The sequence below is a fragment of the Hemitrygon akajei genome, chromosome 4, assembly GCF_048418815.1.
Source record: "Hemitrygon akajei chromosome 4, sHemAka1.3, whole genome shotgun sequence".
Taxonomy (NCBI): Eukaryota; Metazoa; Chordata; class Chondrichthyes; order Myliobatiformes; family Dasyatidae; genus Hemitrygon; species Hemitrygon akajei.
Genome location: NC_133127.1, coordinates 37569874 through 37583673, shown reverse-complemented (window position 1 = coordinate 37583673; position 13800 = coordinate 37569874). Strand labels below are relative to the sequence as shown.

At 40.5% G+C, this 13800-nt stretch overlaps 1 protein-coding gene across 2 annotated transcripts in view; it reads left to right on the top strand.

Annotated features, from left to right (window-relative positions):
- The window catches only part of grsf1 (G-rich RNA sequence binding factor 1), a 38328-nt gene that overhangs the window by 21669 nt on the left and 2859 nt on the right, over positions 1–13800 (top strand). Inside the window, exons 4-9 of one of the 2 annotated variants that reach the window (XM_073042375.1) lie at positions 781–924; positions 2967–3105; positions 4335–4513; positions 5175–5287; positions 7519–7654; positions 10141–10224. In XM_073042375.1, coding sequence (XP_072898476.1) covers positions 781–924; positions 2967–3105; positions 4335–4513; positions 5175–5287; positions 7519–7654; positions 10141–10224 — 795 coding nt within the window. Of the gene's footprint in view, positions 1–780; positions 925–2966; positions 3106–4334; positions 4514–5174; positions 5288–7518; positions 7655–10111; positions 10231–13800 lie in introns of those variants that run through there. The other variant, XM_073042376.1, reaches the window with a different exon arrangement.

The window sequence follows — 13800 nt, the reverse complement described above, 5'->3', positions numbered from 1 at the left end:
TGCAATGTTACAGTATTACATTGTCTCGAGTGAGCCCAGTGCATTGTCTGTATTTAAGCAGTTCATTGTTAACTTGCTGACAGCAATGGTGGTTTTATATAATTACCCAGTCCAGTGCTCACAAATGGCCACAAACAGGGCAGCAGCATTGAAAGATTACAGTTCATGGGAAGGGATGTGCAGGTTGTGGTATTATCTCTACAGTAGAGAAAGGTAAGAGATGGTTATATATGATGCCCCATTTAAAATTAAGATCAGTGCTGAATTAACTAGGCAATGCAAATTTATCCATGTAAGGTGACAATGGAAGCTCAAAAGAGATGTGTGACGCATAGTTTTATTTTACACAGTGGTGGGTGTTTGAGATGCACTACCAGGGGTAATAGTGGAAGCACATATATTAGTAGTGTTTAAGAGACTCTTAGATAATGCCAAGAATGGAGCAATATGGTTAATGTGTAGACAAAAGGGATTTAGATATCATTAGCTTAGTTTTGTCATATCATGGGCATGTTCCTGCGCTGAACTGTTCAATGTTTGTAGGGTAATCTGGAACTAACACCAAATTGAAAAGTAGACTCTAATAAATATAGTAACAAATTTGGGAGAAAGTTTGATACAGAGAGATTAGTGAGATTATGGAGAATTCTCCCAATGGTGAAAGCCTTTTTAGCATTTGGGCTTGAGAAAGGAACAGAAGGATTTACTGAGAAGAGGGTGGGAGAAGGTTGTGTGGAAGGAATTGGATAATGACTTAACTTTTTTTCTTAATTGCCTTAGTGTTTGAACTAACCAACAGTGATGTGGACTTCCTTCTGAAGCGACTGCACTCCAGTGGTAAAGAGCTGATCGATGGTAGTACCGTGCGCCTGAGAGGCCTTCCATATAGTTGCACAATGGAGGATATCACTCGCTTCTTTGCTGGTTTGTTGATACCTTCTACGCATTATCGTTCCTTTGGTTCAGAAACATTGACAAGTGTCCATATTACGATGCAGCTCCTTCCAATTTCTTCCCTTACTCCCTTAAATGTTTCCACTTATTTCTATATCACTGAAAAATATCAGAATTTTTGTTGAACTCTTCCAGATGGTTTGTTCAACATCAGAGGGGCAGACATTGACATTTTTCAGTGTTAGAATAACTGTGGCTGCTGCTGCTTGGTCAGTACAAAGCAATGCTCTAAAGACATCAAAGCCATCTTTCTCCACAGTAAATCTTAGTTCTTTTAATGTCATAGAGTTATATAGCACATGAACAAGCCTTTTGGCACATCTCTTCCATGTTGACCAAAACTCTCAGAACTAGTCTCATTTGTCTGTTTGGTCTACATTCCTCTAAACTTTTCATGTCCGTGAACCTGTCATTGTAATTGCCTTTACAATCTGCCTTTACAACTTCATTTGGCAGCTTGTTTCATATGCCAACCACTTTCTGTATGGAAAAAATTGCCCTTAGGTGCCCTTTAAATCTTTTCCCTCACTTTAATCCTATGCCTCTACACAGCAAAAAAAAAGGAATATCCATTTTATTTATGCCTCTCATGAGCTCATAAATCTTAACAAGGTCACCTCTCAGCCTCCATCAGTCCAGTGAAAAGAGTCTTGGATATTCAATTTCTCTTTATCACTGAAACCCTGCACTCATAGGAATATACTTGTCAATTTTTTTTCTGCACCCAGTTTGGCTTAATCACATCTTCCTATAATACATGAAATAATCCAAGTGTAGTCTCTTGAACTGTTGTGTTTTTTTTTAAACTACCTGTAATAGTATGTTTTCACAAGTTAAAAACTGAAAACACTGCAGACATCAAGAAGGTCACACAGCACCTGAGGAGGAAAATAGATGACATTTCAAATCAGTGACCTTCAACAGTACTGGTTGTCACCTGTGAGGAGACTTTGATCTAACCTAACGTGTGATTCTCTGATTCTTTGTTCTTATTTAAAGTACCAAACTGTTTATATTGCATTTGTTTGTTATGTGCCGTGTCACATGACGTGGGCAATTATGGTTTTTCCATGACCATGATTGCTCTTGGCAAATTTTTCTACGGAAGTGGTTTGTCATTGCCGTCTTCTGGGCAGTGTCTTTACGGGACGGGTGACCCCAGCCATTATCTATTCAGAGATTGCCTGGCATCGGTGGTTGCATACTCAGGACTTGTGATATGCTCTAGCTGCTCACATGGCTTCACATGACACTGATCAGGGGCTAAGTAGGTACTACACATTGTCCAAGGGTGACCTGCAGGCTGGCAGAGAGATGGAGCACCTTACATTTCCTTTTGTAGAGGCACATCTCCATCCTACCATCCAAGAATTTTTAAATCAATATATATCTACACAGTTTTATTTATCTTGTCTGGGAAAAGAGTTTGGGGACAGTGGGTGCAGAGGAAAAATGGTTGGAGCTTCAAAAAAAGCATTTGTAAATTTGTGTATTTTCCCTGTGAGAGGGAATGGAAAACATAGAAGGAAGTCCCAAGTTGCTATAGTAATTAATTATGGTTTTATTAAACAGTTTCACCAGTAAAGACATTCTAATTGTCCCTCTGTACTTTCAACTGAATTGATCTTGGAAAATGGTTGTCTTGTTTTGACATTGTTCTGCTGACAACCAGTTTCTCATTGCACTTTGATTATAGTGTTTAGCGCTTCCCCTCTCCCCCCAAGACTCCCTTCAACAAGCTCTTACACATCTAGGTTTAGCTTCAGCAGTACACCTGCAAGAATTGTTAAGGTCTGTGAGCATGCATCTCAGTATACATTGCCAACTGAGCTGAATTGGGTTCTGGGTTGTGATTTCATCAGGAATTGAAGTTCAGATTAACTCCTTTTGCAGCCAGCAGAGAAGAGAGATCTTCAAATTCTGGGCCACCCAAGGAAGGGAGAATGTTGTGAGCACTTTGACAACAGCTGTTGTTGAAACTTGTTTTCTTTCCTGAACATCATTAACTGCAGGTTTGGAGATCGTAGAAGATGGTGTGACTCTAACCAGGGATCACCGTGGCAGAAACACTGGGGATGCTTTTGTTCAGTTTGCATCTCAGGAAATGGCGGAGAGAGCCCTGGCAAAAGACCGAGAAATGATAGGATCCAGGTATGTACTTAATTAACAATTTAAGTGCTGCAGTTGGTTTAGGAAATGGCTGGTGGGAGTAACTATTCTGATTAAATTGCTGAGACAAAACATCGGTCAATGTATGCAGAATGAGATAGGAAAAGATCATAGATGTTGCCTGACTTGCTGAGTTCCTCCAGTACTTTGTTTCTCAAGCAAAATTCTTGCAGTCTGATTGGTCACCCTTGGGTATAAAGGTTAAATGGAGGATAAGACATTTAGGACAGAGATGCAAAGAAACTTCTTCACTTAGAAGATGGTGAATTGAACTTTTGAATATGAAAAATAGTGAAGACTGAGATGCTGCAAGTTTGAGGAGAATTTCTAGATACAAAAATAAATCATAGGATGTGGAGAGAGTAGAATGTGGTATTGAATTGAATGGCAGAACAAGCTTAAATGGCCAAGTGACCTGTGTTTCTGCACATAGATGTTGGAAATAGAAAATAAAATCAGAAAATGCTGGAAATGCTCAGTACCTCAGATTGGTAGCGAGGGGACAGGTTGAATATCTCTTACCCTGACAGAGAAGTTAGGGATGCAAGAAATTTTAATTACCATTCAAAGAAAGTACAGAGGTGGGGAAAATGAGCAGGGAAGAAAAGATGAAGCTAATTTGAGGTGAAAAACGGGAAGATTGAAGGACAAAGAGAAGACAGGAAAGGGGGTGTCAATGAATTCAGTAAAGGAACCAATTGATGCATTTGTGTAAGTACAGTATGAGTATAATTTAAAAGGGTGGGTAAGGCTTGTGTGGACCATATTTATTAGCACCAATTTGTGTAAGCAATCATTCTGTGAGTTCTAGTAAATTACTGGTAATCTGAATTGTTTTTTTCTTATATTCCTTCATATTTCAAACCAGACAGCTGAACTACCTCATTATTTTTTCCTGAGCCACTACTGAGCTCATTATACTAATCAAGACCTTAAGTCTGCATAGTTGCAACATTAGCTGTTGAGTCTTAATATTCTTGGAATAAAACCTACATTTGAATTAGTTATTCTAATAGTGTGATGTTCTGTAAATTCTGTCCAAATTTTCCAATAGCCTGTTTCACTAGTTCTATAGTACCAAGCTATTTTCACTCAATCTGTGGAAAGCTTGTCAAGGGCATGCAGTCAACAATTTCTACTTGGGATGATGTCAAACCAGAAAATAACCATCCAGCAAAGAGCACTGACAATCAGTTTTGTTTTTTGGCTAGGTACATTGAAATATTTCGAAGCACCAAGAGTGATCTTCGTTTATACATCCGTCCCTCGAAGAAAATGCCTCGCTGTCCTACTGCACAGGAAATTGCAACTGACAATGAGAGCTGTACTGTGGTAAACAGTAACAGTGATAATGGAGATATGATGGAGAGAGATGGTAGAGTCCAGAATGGTAAGGCACCTTGTTGCCTAACTGGAATGAAGGACACATGTTGTGAAAGCTGTTGATTCAGTAAGGATACCACTCACAAGCAGAGCCTCCTGCTATCTGCAAGGTTGATTGAATTGCAGTTCCGGCAAGACTTTTTTAAAATCGTGTGTGTAATTTGATTAGTTAGTAAAGACTTTATTGTAATTGTGGAATTAATGTTGGTGAATTAATTAACACTGAAATGTTTTAAGTTTTAAAAAGTCCATATTCTATTACCTGTTTCTATTATTAGGCAAGAATATTAAGGGATATGAAATCGAAGCAAGTAATTAAAATTAAGACAGATTTGCTCAGGTTTCATAAAATGTTGACAGTTTATAGGTGCTGAATAGGCCACTATTTCTGCATTTGTTCTGACTTGTTATAAATATGAGCCTGACTTTCACTTCTTGATATGCTTTATAAAGTGTGCCTCAAAGCAGTTCTACAGCTGTGAAATTTTGCATAAGATTCAAATGTGTGCAATTTTAAGACTGCACAAAGACTTGACTATATTGGTACACTGCCATGTAAACTGATGTGCATAGTTCGTAGTGCATGACCAAAATATTTGATATTTTAATGTAAAGGAACAACTTGTACTCTTTTCTCAAATTGTGATTTCTTTTTTTTTGGTTAATAGTGCAGCTGCCAAAAAATGATTTGGAATCTAATCACTGTATTCAAAGATCTGATGTACATAATGTGCATATGAGGGGCCTACCATTTCGGGTTAATGGACAGGATGTTGTTAAAGTAAGTGTTTGCCTTGTTCATATTTTCAAACAAATTATCTGTAACACGTGCCCCATCGTAAGTTTTCAAATTGACAAGGAGCAATTTAGAGTAGACGGTCAGTATCCTTTCCCCATTGAAATGTCTAGTATTAGAGGGCATGTGTTTAAGGTGAGAGGGGATAAGTTCAGAGATGTCAGTCAAGTTTTTTTTGCAGTGTGGTGGATGGCTGGAATGTGCTGGTGGAGACAAGTATGATAGAGCTATTCCAAAGGCTCTTAGATAAGCTTATGAATGTGCAGGAGTAGAAGTGTATGCACATGGTAGGTAGAAGGAATTACCGTAGATTCCGGACTACAGAGCGCACCTGATTAAAAGCCGCTGGCTCTAATTTTAGAAATAAAATCAATTTTTTAATTGTAAAGGCCGCACCGGATTTTAGGCCGCACCGCTACTTTTAAATATACATACGTATCGGTAACACAAATTACGTTGCATATACTTTTTTACTGAACAGCACGAACAACATTCCAATATCTCCTAGCGACTGGTAAAAATATATAGACTGCAGCCTACCAGGAAAAGTTATTGATCGCCTTTAACTTAAAAGCAGCGTTTTCGCTCGGGTCTGACGCGCTTGCGTAACGCGATCGGGTCTAATCGGGTCTGACGCGCTTGCGTAACGTGATCGGGTCTAATCGGGTCTGATGCGCTCGGGTCTGACGCGCTTGCGTAACGCGATCGGGTCTAATCGGGTCTGACGCGCTTGCGTAACGCAATCGGGTCTAATCGGGTCTGATGCGCTCGGGTCTTGCTTTTCTTCGAGTATTTTCCATGTTGATGAGGGTGAGTACAAATGACTGATTTACAATAATTTAATTGTGAAAGTGCGCTTGATTTATCGTACAATTTCATTGGACCTCTGTGAACTACTCATCAATTTTATTGGTCTACTGTTATGAGGCAAAATGTTTACGAGGCGGCATGAAAAAAAACCATGTATTAGCCGCTCTGGATTAAAGGCCGCAGAGTTCAAAGCTGTTCAAAATGTGGGAAAAAAGTAGCGGCTTATAATCCGGAATCTACGGTAGTCCGGTTGGACATTTGATTTCTAACTTCAGCACAATTGAGCTAAGCGCCTGTTCCTTTGCTGTACTCAGTATTTTCACTGTGTACGTCAGGTGCAGATCTGCCAGTGTTATCTCAGATTAATTTCGAAAAACTACTGGTACAGCCCAGCACCTATATTATACACTTAAACTCTTAACAGTCTGCTGCCTGTGAGTACTGCCAGCAGTTAGTCATCACAAGTATCAATAATAGACACCGCTGCAACTATTCCACACTTATCAACTGTTTCTTGAACTCTGTGACGATTACATTTTGTGGCTTTAACTCCTAACCATCCCTCAACCCTCTGCCACAGCTGCATCCTTTGGTTACTAGATGTGGATCTGGTCATCTTTAGCTACACATTAACTGGAGTTGTTCTGCATTCTTACACCTGCTATTTCATCACTGGTCATCCACTACTGCAGTGCTAGTAACACATTGATGTGTGTGGGCTTCAAGCCAACAACTTGACTTAGTGGCATGTGTGCTACTCATTGAAAAGGAGCTTATTTGTTTGAAAAGGCTGATCTGTTGTGAAAGTTAAATGAGCACTGCACTAGATGCCATTCTTTATTAAAATGTTTTGAATGATAACACAGGTCAAGGATCAACTTTATTCATTATTTACATGTATTAGGAAATTGTTGAGGTGTGTTGCGTCGCATACAAGAGACAGCATTCAAAAGAATAAAGAATTATATAAAAATATGTACAGATTGGAATAAAGTGTGCAGAAATACTTAAATTCCAGCACACATTTACAGTGTAAAGCATATACAATAGTGATTGGGGTAATAGAGGGGTATGGGGGCAGCGGGCTAACTAGAATGGTTGATCAGATTAACTGCCTGGGGGAAGAAACTTTTAACTGGCATGAAGTTTTGTTTTAATAGCCCTATAGCACTTTAACAGTGTAATGGTAAGAAGGTAGTGTACAGTGTAGTGAAGTAAGTAAGACTGCAAATACTGGAAAAATCTGCAGAGTCCTGCTCAGGGGTAATGAATTGCAGGGAGGCTACAGGATTATTAGTTTCGTGTTCTGTTATATTTTTAATGCAAGAAACAGAAAGCCATATTTTCAATCTTGTGCCACCAAGTCCCTTGTGAGGTGTTGCTGTGAAACATCTTTTGTCTTCTAGTTCTTCCAGCCCTTGAAGCCAGTGCGGATTATTGTGGAGTACGGACCTGACGGAAAAGCCACTGGAGAAGCAGATGTACATTTTGCCACACATGAAGATGCTGTTGCTGCCATGACAAAAGATAAATCGCACATGCGTAAGAACTTTACTGCATCTCAAGTCTGAAATGGACTGTCTTGTGCAGACCATTTATTTCACATGATCATTCACAGCAGTATTCAGCCCATTGTCCCAGCTGCTTTGAAAGTGTTCATCCGATCATCCCCCTCCTCTGATCTGTCTCTGCAGCATGCTAGGTTTTCAACTGCAATAACTTCAGCAGTTCTCTTTTGAAAGTTCCTTTTGAATCTCCTTTCACTGGTCTTTCAGGCAACGTGTTCCAGATTACAACAGCTCACTGCATTTCAAAAAAATAAGTGCTCTTCCTCTGCCAATTGCTCATTTTGCTAATCTGTTTCCCTCCTGTGTTCTCTATCAGAGCCCTTAATACATCAAAATAGTTCTAAATTTTTTTTCTGACAAACTAAAAGACAGAAATTTATTAACCAGTATATCAGCACTGTGCCAAGGTGCCCAGACCATTGTGATTAGACAATACCTTGTATACTGGGGCTCATGAGAAATATAGGGTAGCAGGAAGGAGCTTAAGAAAGGACTTAGGAGAGCTCGAAGGGGGCATGAGAAGGCCTCAGCATGTAGGATTAAGGAGAATCCCAAGTTCTATGTGTATGTGAAGAACAGAAGGATGACAAGAAGGAAGGTGGGGCCGCTAAAGAATAAAGGCAACGTATATCTGGAGGTGGAGGAGGTTGGGGAGGTCCTAAATGAATACTTTGCTTCAGTATTCACAAGTGAAAAGGACCTTGATCAGGGTGAGGTTGAAATAGAATAGGCCTGTGGAGATTAAGGAAGAAGTGTCATGAGGTTGGAGGCTACCCAAACGGAATATGAGGTGTTGCCTCTTCACCCTGAGAATGTCCTCTATTTAGCAAAAGAGGAGGCTATGGACTGATGTGTCAGAATGGGGATGGGAATTTAAAATGGTTGGCCACAAAGAAATTCTGCTGTTGATGGATGGAACAGAGGTGCTCAATAAAGTGGTCCGCCAATTTGTTAGTTCTCACCAATGTAGAGGTGGCTGCCAAGATCACCAGATAGAATAGTCGACCTCAACAGTTTCACAGGTGAAGTGTTGCCTCACCTGGAAAGACTGTTTGGGGCCCTGAATGGAGGTGATGTAGGAAGTGAATGGGTAGGTGGAAGTGGCAAAGGGCTGAAGAAGATAGAATCTGATAGGAGAGGATGATGGAACATGGAATAAAAGGAAGGAGGTCGAGGGGGTAACAGGTGGGGAGGAGTGTGAGTGTCTTGGGCAGTCGGAAAGATTATGGAAGGGGAAAGAGTGAAAAATTGGGGGAAATGGAGCTTGTTCATGCCACCAGGTTTGACACATGTGAATTATGAGGTGGTCCTCTACCTTTGAGAGCCAGGAGAAGAGGAATCTTCACAGGCATGTCGGTGTGGGAATGTGGTGGACCTGAAATGGCTGGTGGAAAGTTTGGGTTGAGAGGATCTGATAAAGCATTTAAAATCATGTAGGTAAAATGATAATTGAAACTGATCCCCATTGGTACAGGAACAAAGATTCAAGAGATGGGGAATAAAAATGATTGGCAAGAAAACCAAAATGGGAATGAGGAAAATAATTCTGCGTAATGAGGGTTAATGGGTTCAGTTGTAGCATTCTGATTGGAGAGAATTTGTAGGACAGGATAGTTGGATGGACCTAGCTGGAATGCTGTGACCTAAAACAGCTGTTGAATGACCATCATCCACACTGTAACCCTTCTGAACCTCCACATTGTTTAGATTCCCAACAAACTCTTGATCTCAGCCTTATCTATACTCAATGACTGTGTCCATTGCCCTTGAGTAAAGAATTCAGAAAATTCGAGCCTCCAAGTGAAGAAATTTCTTCTTATCTCAATCCTACATGAGCTCCCCATGATCAACTTCTAGATATACTCTCTTCTCAGCACCTAATCCTGCCAAGGATCATTTCTCGTTTATGTGAAACTAGAAAATCTGTACATGCTACACTCAGTCTGGTAAGAAAAAACTCATCACAGGAAAGATGTGACAGTGTGGCAGGGAATTTGTGCCCAGAGTCCATAGAGTGGAACTGATCAGTATCCCAATTCTTTCTAGCTGCCTTCTCTCTCCATCCTGGGGAAAAGAATTGTCCCATTTCACACAAATGAGATGATTCCTGCTGTGTTACAGGGGCTTCTGCACTCTCCTCAAAATGGATAGGTTTTGATTGTCCCTATATTCCCTGGAGGGGTTTTAGTAATATACACAAAACCATGTAATTATTATTTTCTATATTTGGTGCTATGATCACTGAAACTGGCCATAGCTTTCCCCCACCCCCATCTTTTGGTTTCATTTTTGATGATGGAGTAGGGATTGTTAAGAGGGAGTGTTATGTCATCAGTAAGGTGTTGAGTCTTAACAGCATGCTTACTGTACTTGGTCATGCTGGATGTTGCTCAGGCATTAACTTAATAACTACTGGGTTCATTTACTGCAGCTGTTGGCTTCTGATTCTCTTTGATGCAGAACATCGCTACATAGAACTCTACCTGAACTCGTTTTGCTCGGGGATTCCTGTCAGACATAATGATCAAGGAAATCAAGAGAAAGGTAATGTCTTTAGAGCTACAATCTCTATGCCAAGATTTTGGTACAAAAAGAGACTGCAAGGAGTTGTTGCTGGATTAGTTTGATTCAGCGTGTGGCTTTCCTTTTTAGACAAGTGGTTTTGTCTGTGAATTGTTTGATTAATTTCTTCCCAACCCTGATGTACCAAGAGCAGGTTTGGACAAACACTGGGAACTCTCCAAATTCAACTTTATTGTCAAATGAACATACACGTATGCAGAAGTGCAAAAAAAAGCTTGCAGCAGCAATGTCACAGACACACGGTATTAGAGATACAACACACAACAAAAATGTCAATTATATACATTTTTTAATTAAAACATTCCATTCTATGCAACATGGTCAATGTGTCAGTACTGAGATGATAATTAGGGTTTTGCCAGTTGGTTCAAGAACTAAATTCTTGTAGCTGTTCGTGAACCTAGTGGTGTGGGACTTTAGGCTTCTGTGCTTCCTGCCCAGTGGTAGCTGTGGATGGCATAGTGGGGATCTTAGATGATAGCTGTTGCCACCTCAAATAGATAGCAATAATGGTGGACGGAGGTGTTCTCCCATGATCTGGGCTGAGTCCACTACTGTGCAGCATTTTGCATTCCTGTGGGTAGGGGCTCATGGGGCTCTGTTGCTGTTTAACAATGCAGTTTTCTTGGGTGGGCTAACTGTTAATCCTTCATACCTGATTGGTACCTGCAGCCAATCGAGTTGATGTCAAGCATTCATTATGTGCAGCATTTCATCTGTACAAGTGTGCATGCCGGTAGAACAGAAGGTTGACACTGCAGTGTGTTTTGTATTCATGCAGAAAGCTACAATGGTGTCCACACAAGCTATCCACTAGTTTATACTGGAGCAATTGAATGGGCTTTGTCTTCCTAAAGTAGACTGAGGAATAACTTGATAGAGTTTTTAAATCTCACCTTGTGGTGAGTAACTCTTCACTACTCTGTACAGCTGTAATCTTAGGGAAGGGACAATGTAAATATCAGAGGTCTTCAAAAGAGGAAGATCTGCAAGAATTAGAGAGGAGGGAGAGGGAGAAATAGAAGGATTTGCTGGTGGAGTACTTGTGCTGGTATTATGGGCATGGACCTGTTGGGCTAAATGGGCTGTTCTTTGTGGTGAGCACAGCAGTATGGGGTGTGGGGCCCATTGAGTGCAATGTCTACCAAGTGTTTTGAATGAGCTTATTGTATTGTACATACGATAATTGCAGTTGGCAAGTGAGGACAGGTAATATGATGCCAATGCAGTGTGCTCAAGTTGATGGAGACCACTGCAATCCATGGCATTTTAAATATTTACAACTTGAACTGTGTTTAATTCATTACTGGGGACCAAGATTTAAATATTGCATCAAGATCTGGGCGTGGGGTTAAGATCTGGGTGTGTTGTTCCGGAGGCAATCATAACCTTATTGATAAGGAACTGGAGAATCGCTCAGCAAGAGGGTGTGATTACAAGTTTGGCAGATATATGCTACAGGTACTGGATATTGCAGGCTGTGTTAATAAGAGCAGGGACTGTAGTGCTAGTGAGCCAGCTAACTGACCCCAAGTTGGGAGTGTAGTAGTAGGATGCAGTTTAGTTAGAAGCTATTGTTGCAAAGTAACCACATTGAGTTAGGTATTCCAGGTTACTTTCAGATAGAGGGAAAATTGAGGAGGGAGCACCAACACAGAAAGAAATGTGGCTTTGAAAGTCGAGGAATGAAATCATTCTGGTAGAGTTGAGAGCCAGTGGGGAGGAAAGCACTGGTTGGTGTTGTCTGTTTCTTCCCAACAGTGGTACCACAGCTGGTTGCAACCCCTAAGTGTATAAAGGGAACCAATGGATGTAGTGTATTTTGGGATTTTAGGACCTTTTTTTGCAAGGTAACATATAGCAAGTTACTAATGAAAATTAGAATATAGTGTGTATTGAGTTTTGCATGGTAATGGGGCTTAGTTAAAGGCGGAAACAAATTAGGGAGTCATTTTGGGTTGGGAGGCTATGTTTAGGGGTGCCACAGGGACAGTGCTAACTTCTGGAGCCCCAGGAATCTATCAATGAGAGATTAATGAAAAACTAGTTGTAATTTGTTGAAGGTGATAGTTTCAGGGTTATATTAAGCATGGCGACCCCTTGCAAGTACCGGTACTTTATGCAGATCTACTCATTACTTTTATAAGGGTTCTACTCTCAAATCTAAACTCTTGATCAACCAGGAATCAATAATAATGTTCTTTTACCTTACTGCACTTTCTCTGTCACACTTTATTCAGCATTTTTTTTTACTCTACTGCCTCAATATACTGCTCTAATGAGATTATGGATAGCAGGCAAAACTAAGGGTTTTCACTGCACTTCAGTACAAATCACAACAGTAAACCAGTTTACTAAGGAATGGGTAAGGATTGAATGCATTGTGGGGAAAAATGTGAGGTTCTATACTAGTAGGAAAAATAGAAAAGTTGTTTTTAATGTTGAAGAGATTGGGAAATATTTGCATTCAGAGACACCTGGGTATCTGATGAAGTGCACTTGCAGAAGGACGGAGGGAGGTAAAAGAGGAAACAGTTGATCAGAGATAGTGTCACAGCTGCAGAAAAGGAGGAAGTCATGGAGGGATTGTCTACGGAGTCTCTGTGGGTGGAAGTTAAGGACAGGAAGGGGTCAATAACTACTGGGTGTTTTTTATAGACCACCCACTAGTAACAGGGCCATCGAGGAGCAGATAGGGAGACAGATCCTGGATAGGTATAATAATAACAGGGTTGTTGTGGTGGGAGATTTTAGTTTCCCAAATATTGATTGGTATGTCCTTAGGGTGAGGGGTTTAGATGGGGTGGAGTTTATTAGGTGTGTTCAGGAAGGTTTCCTGACACAATGTGTAGATAAGACTACAGGAGGAGAGGCTGTACTTGATCTGGTATTGGGAAATGAACCTGGTCAGGTGCCAGATCTCTCAGTGGGAGAGCATTTGGAGATAGTGTCACAATTCTATGTCCTTTACCATAGCATTGGAGAGGGATAGGAACAGACAAGTTAGGAAAGTGTTTAATTGGAGTAAGGGAAAATGAGGATATTCAGCAGGAACTTGGAAGCATAAATTGGAAACATGTTCTCAGGGAAATGTATAGAAGAAATGTGGCAAATGTTCAGGTGATATTTGCATGGAGTTCTGCATAGGTATACGTTCCAATGAGACAGGGAAAGGATGGTAGGGTAGAGGAACTGTGGTGTACAAAGGCTGTTGTAAATCTAGTCAAGAAGAAAACAAAACCTTACAAAAGGTTCAAAAAACTAGATGATAGATTATCTATCATTATGCAGTTAGCAGGAAGGAGCTTAAGAAAGAAATTAGGAGAGCCAGAAGGGGCCATAAGAAGGCCTTGGCAAGCAGGATTAAGGAAAACCCCAAGGCATTCTATAAGTATGTGAAGAGCAAGAGAATAAGACATGAGAGAATAGGACTTATCAAATGTGACAGTGGAACCGGAGGAAGTAGCAGAGGTACTTAATGAATACTTTGCTTCAGATTCACTATGGAAAAGGACCTTGGCAATTGTAGGGATGACT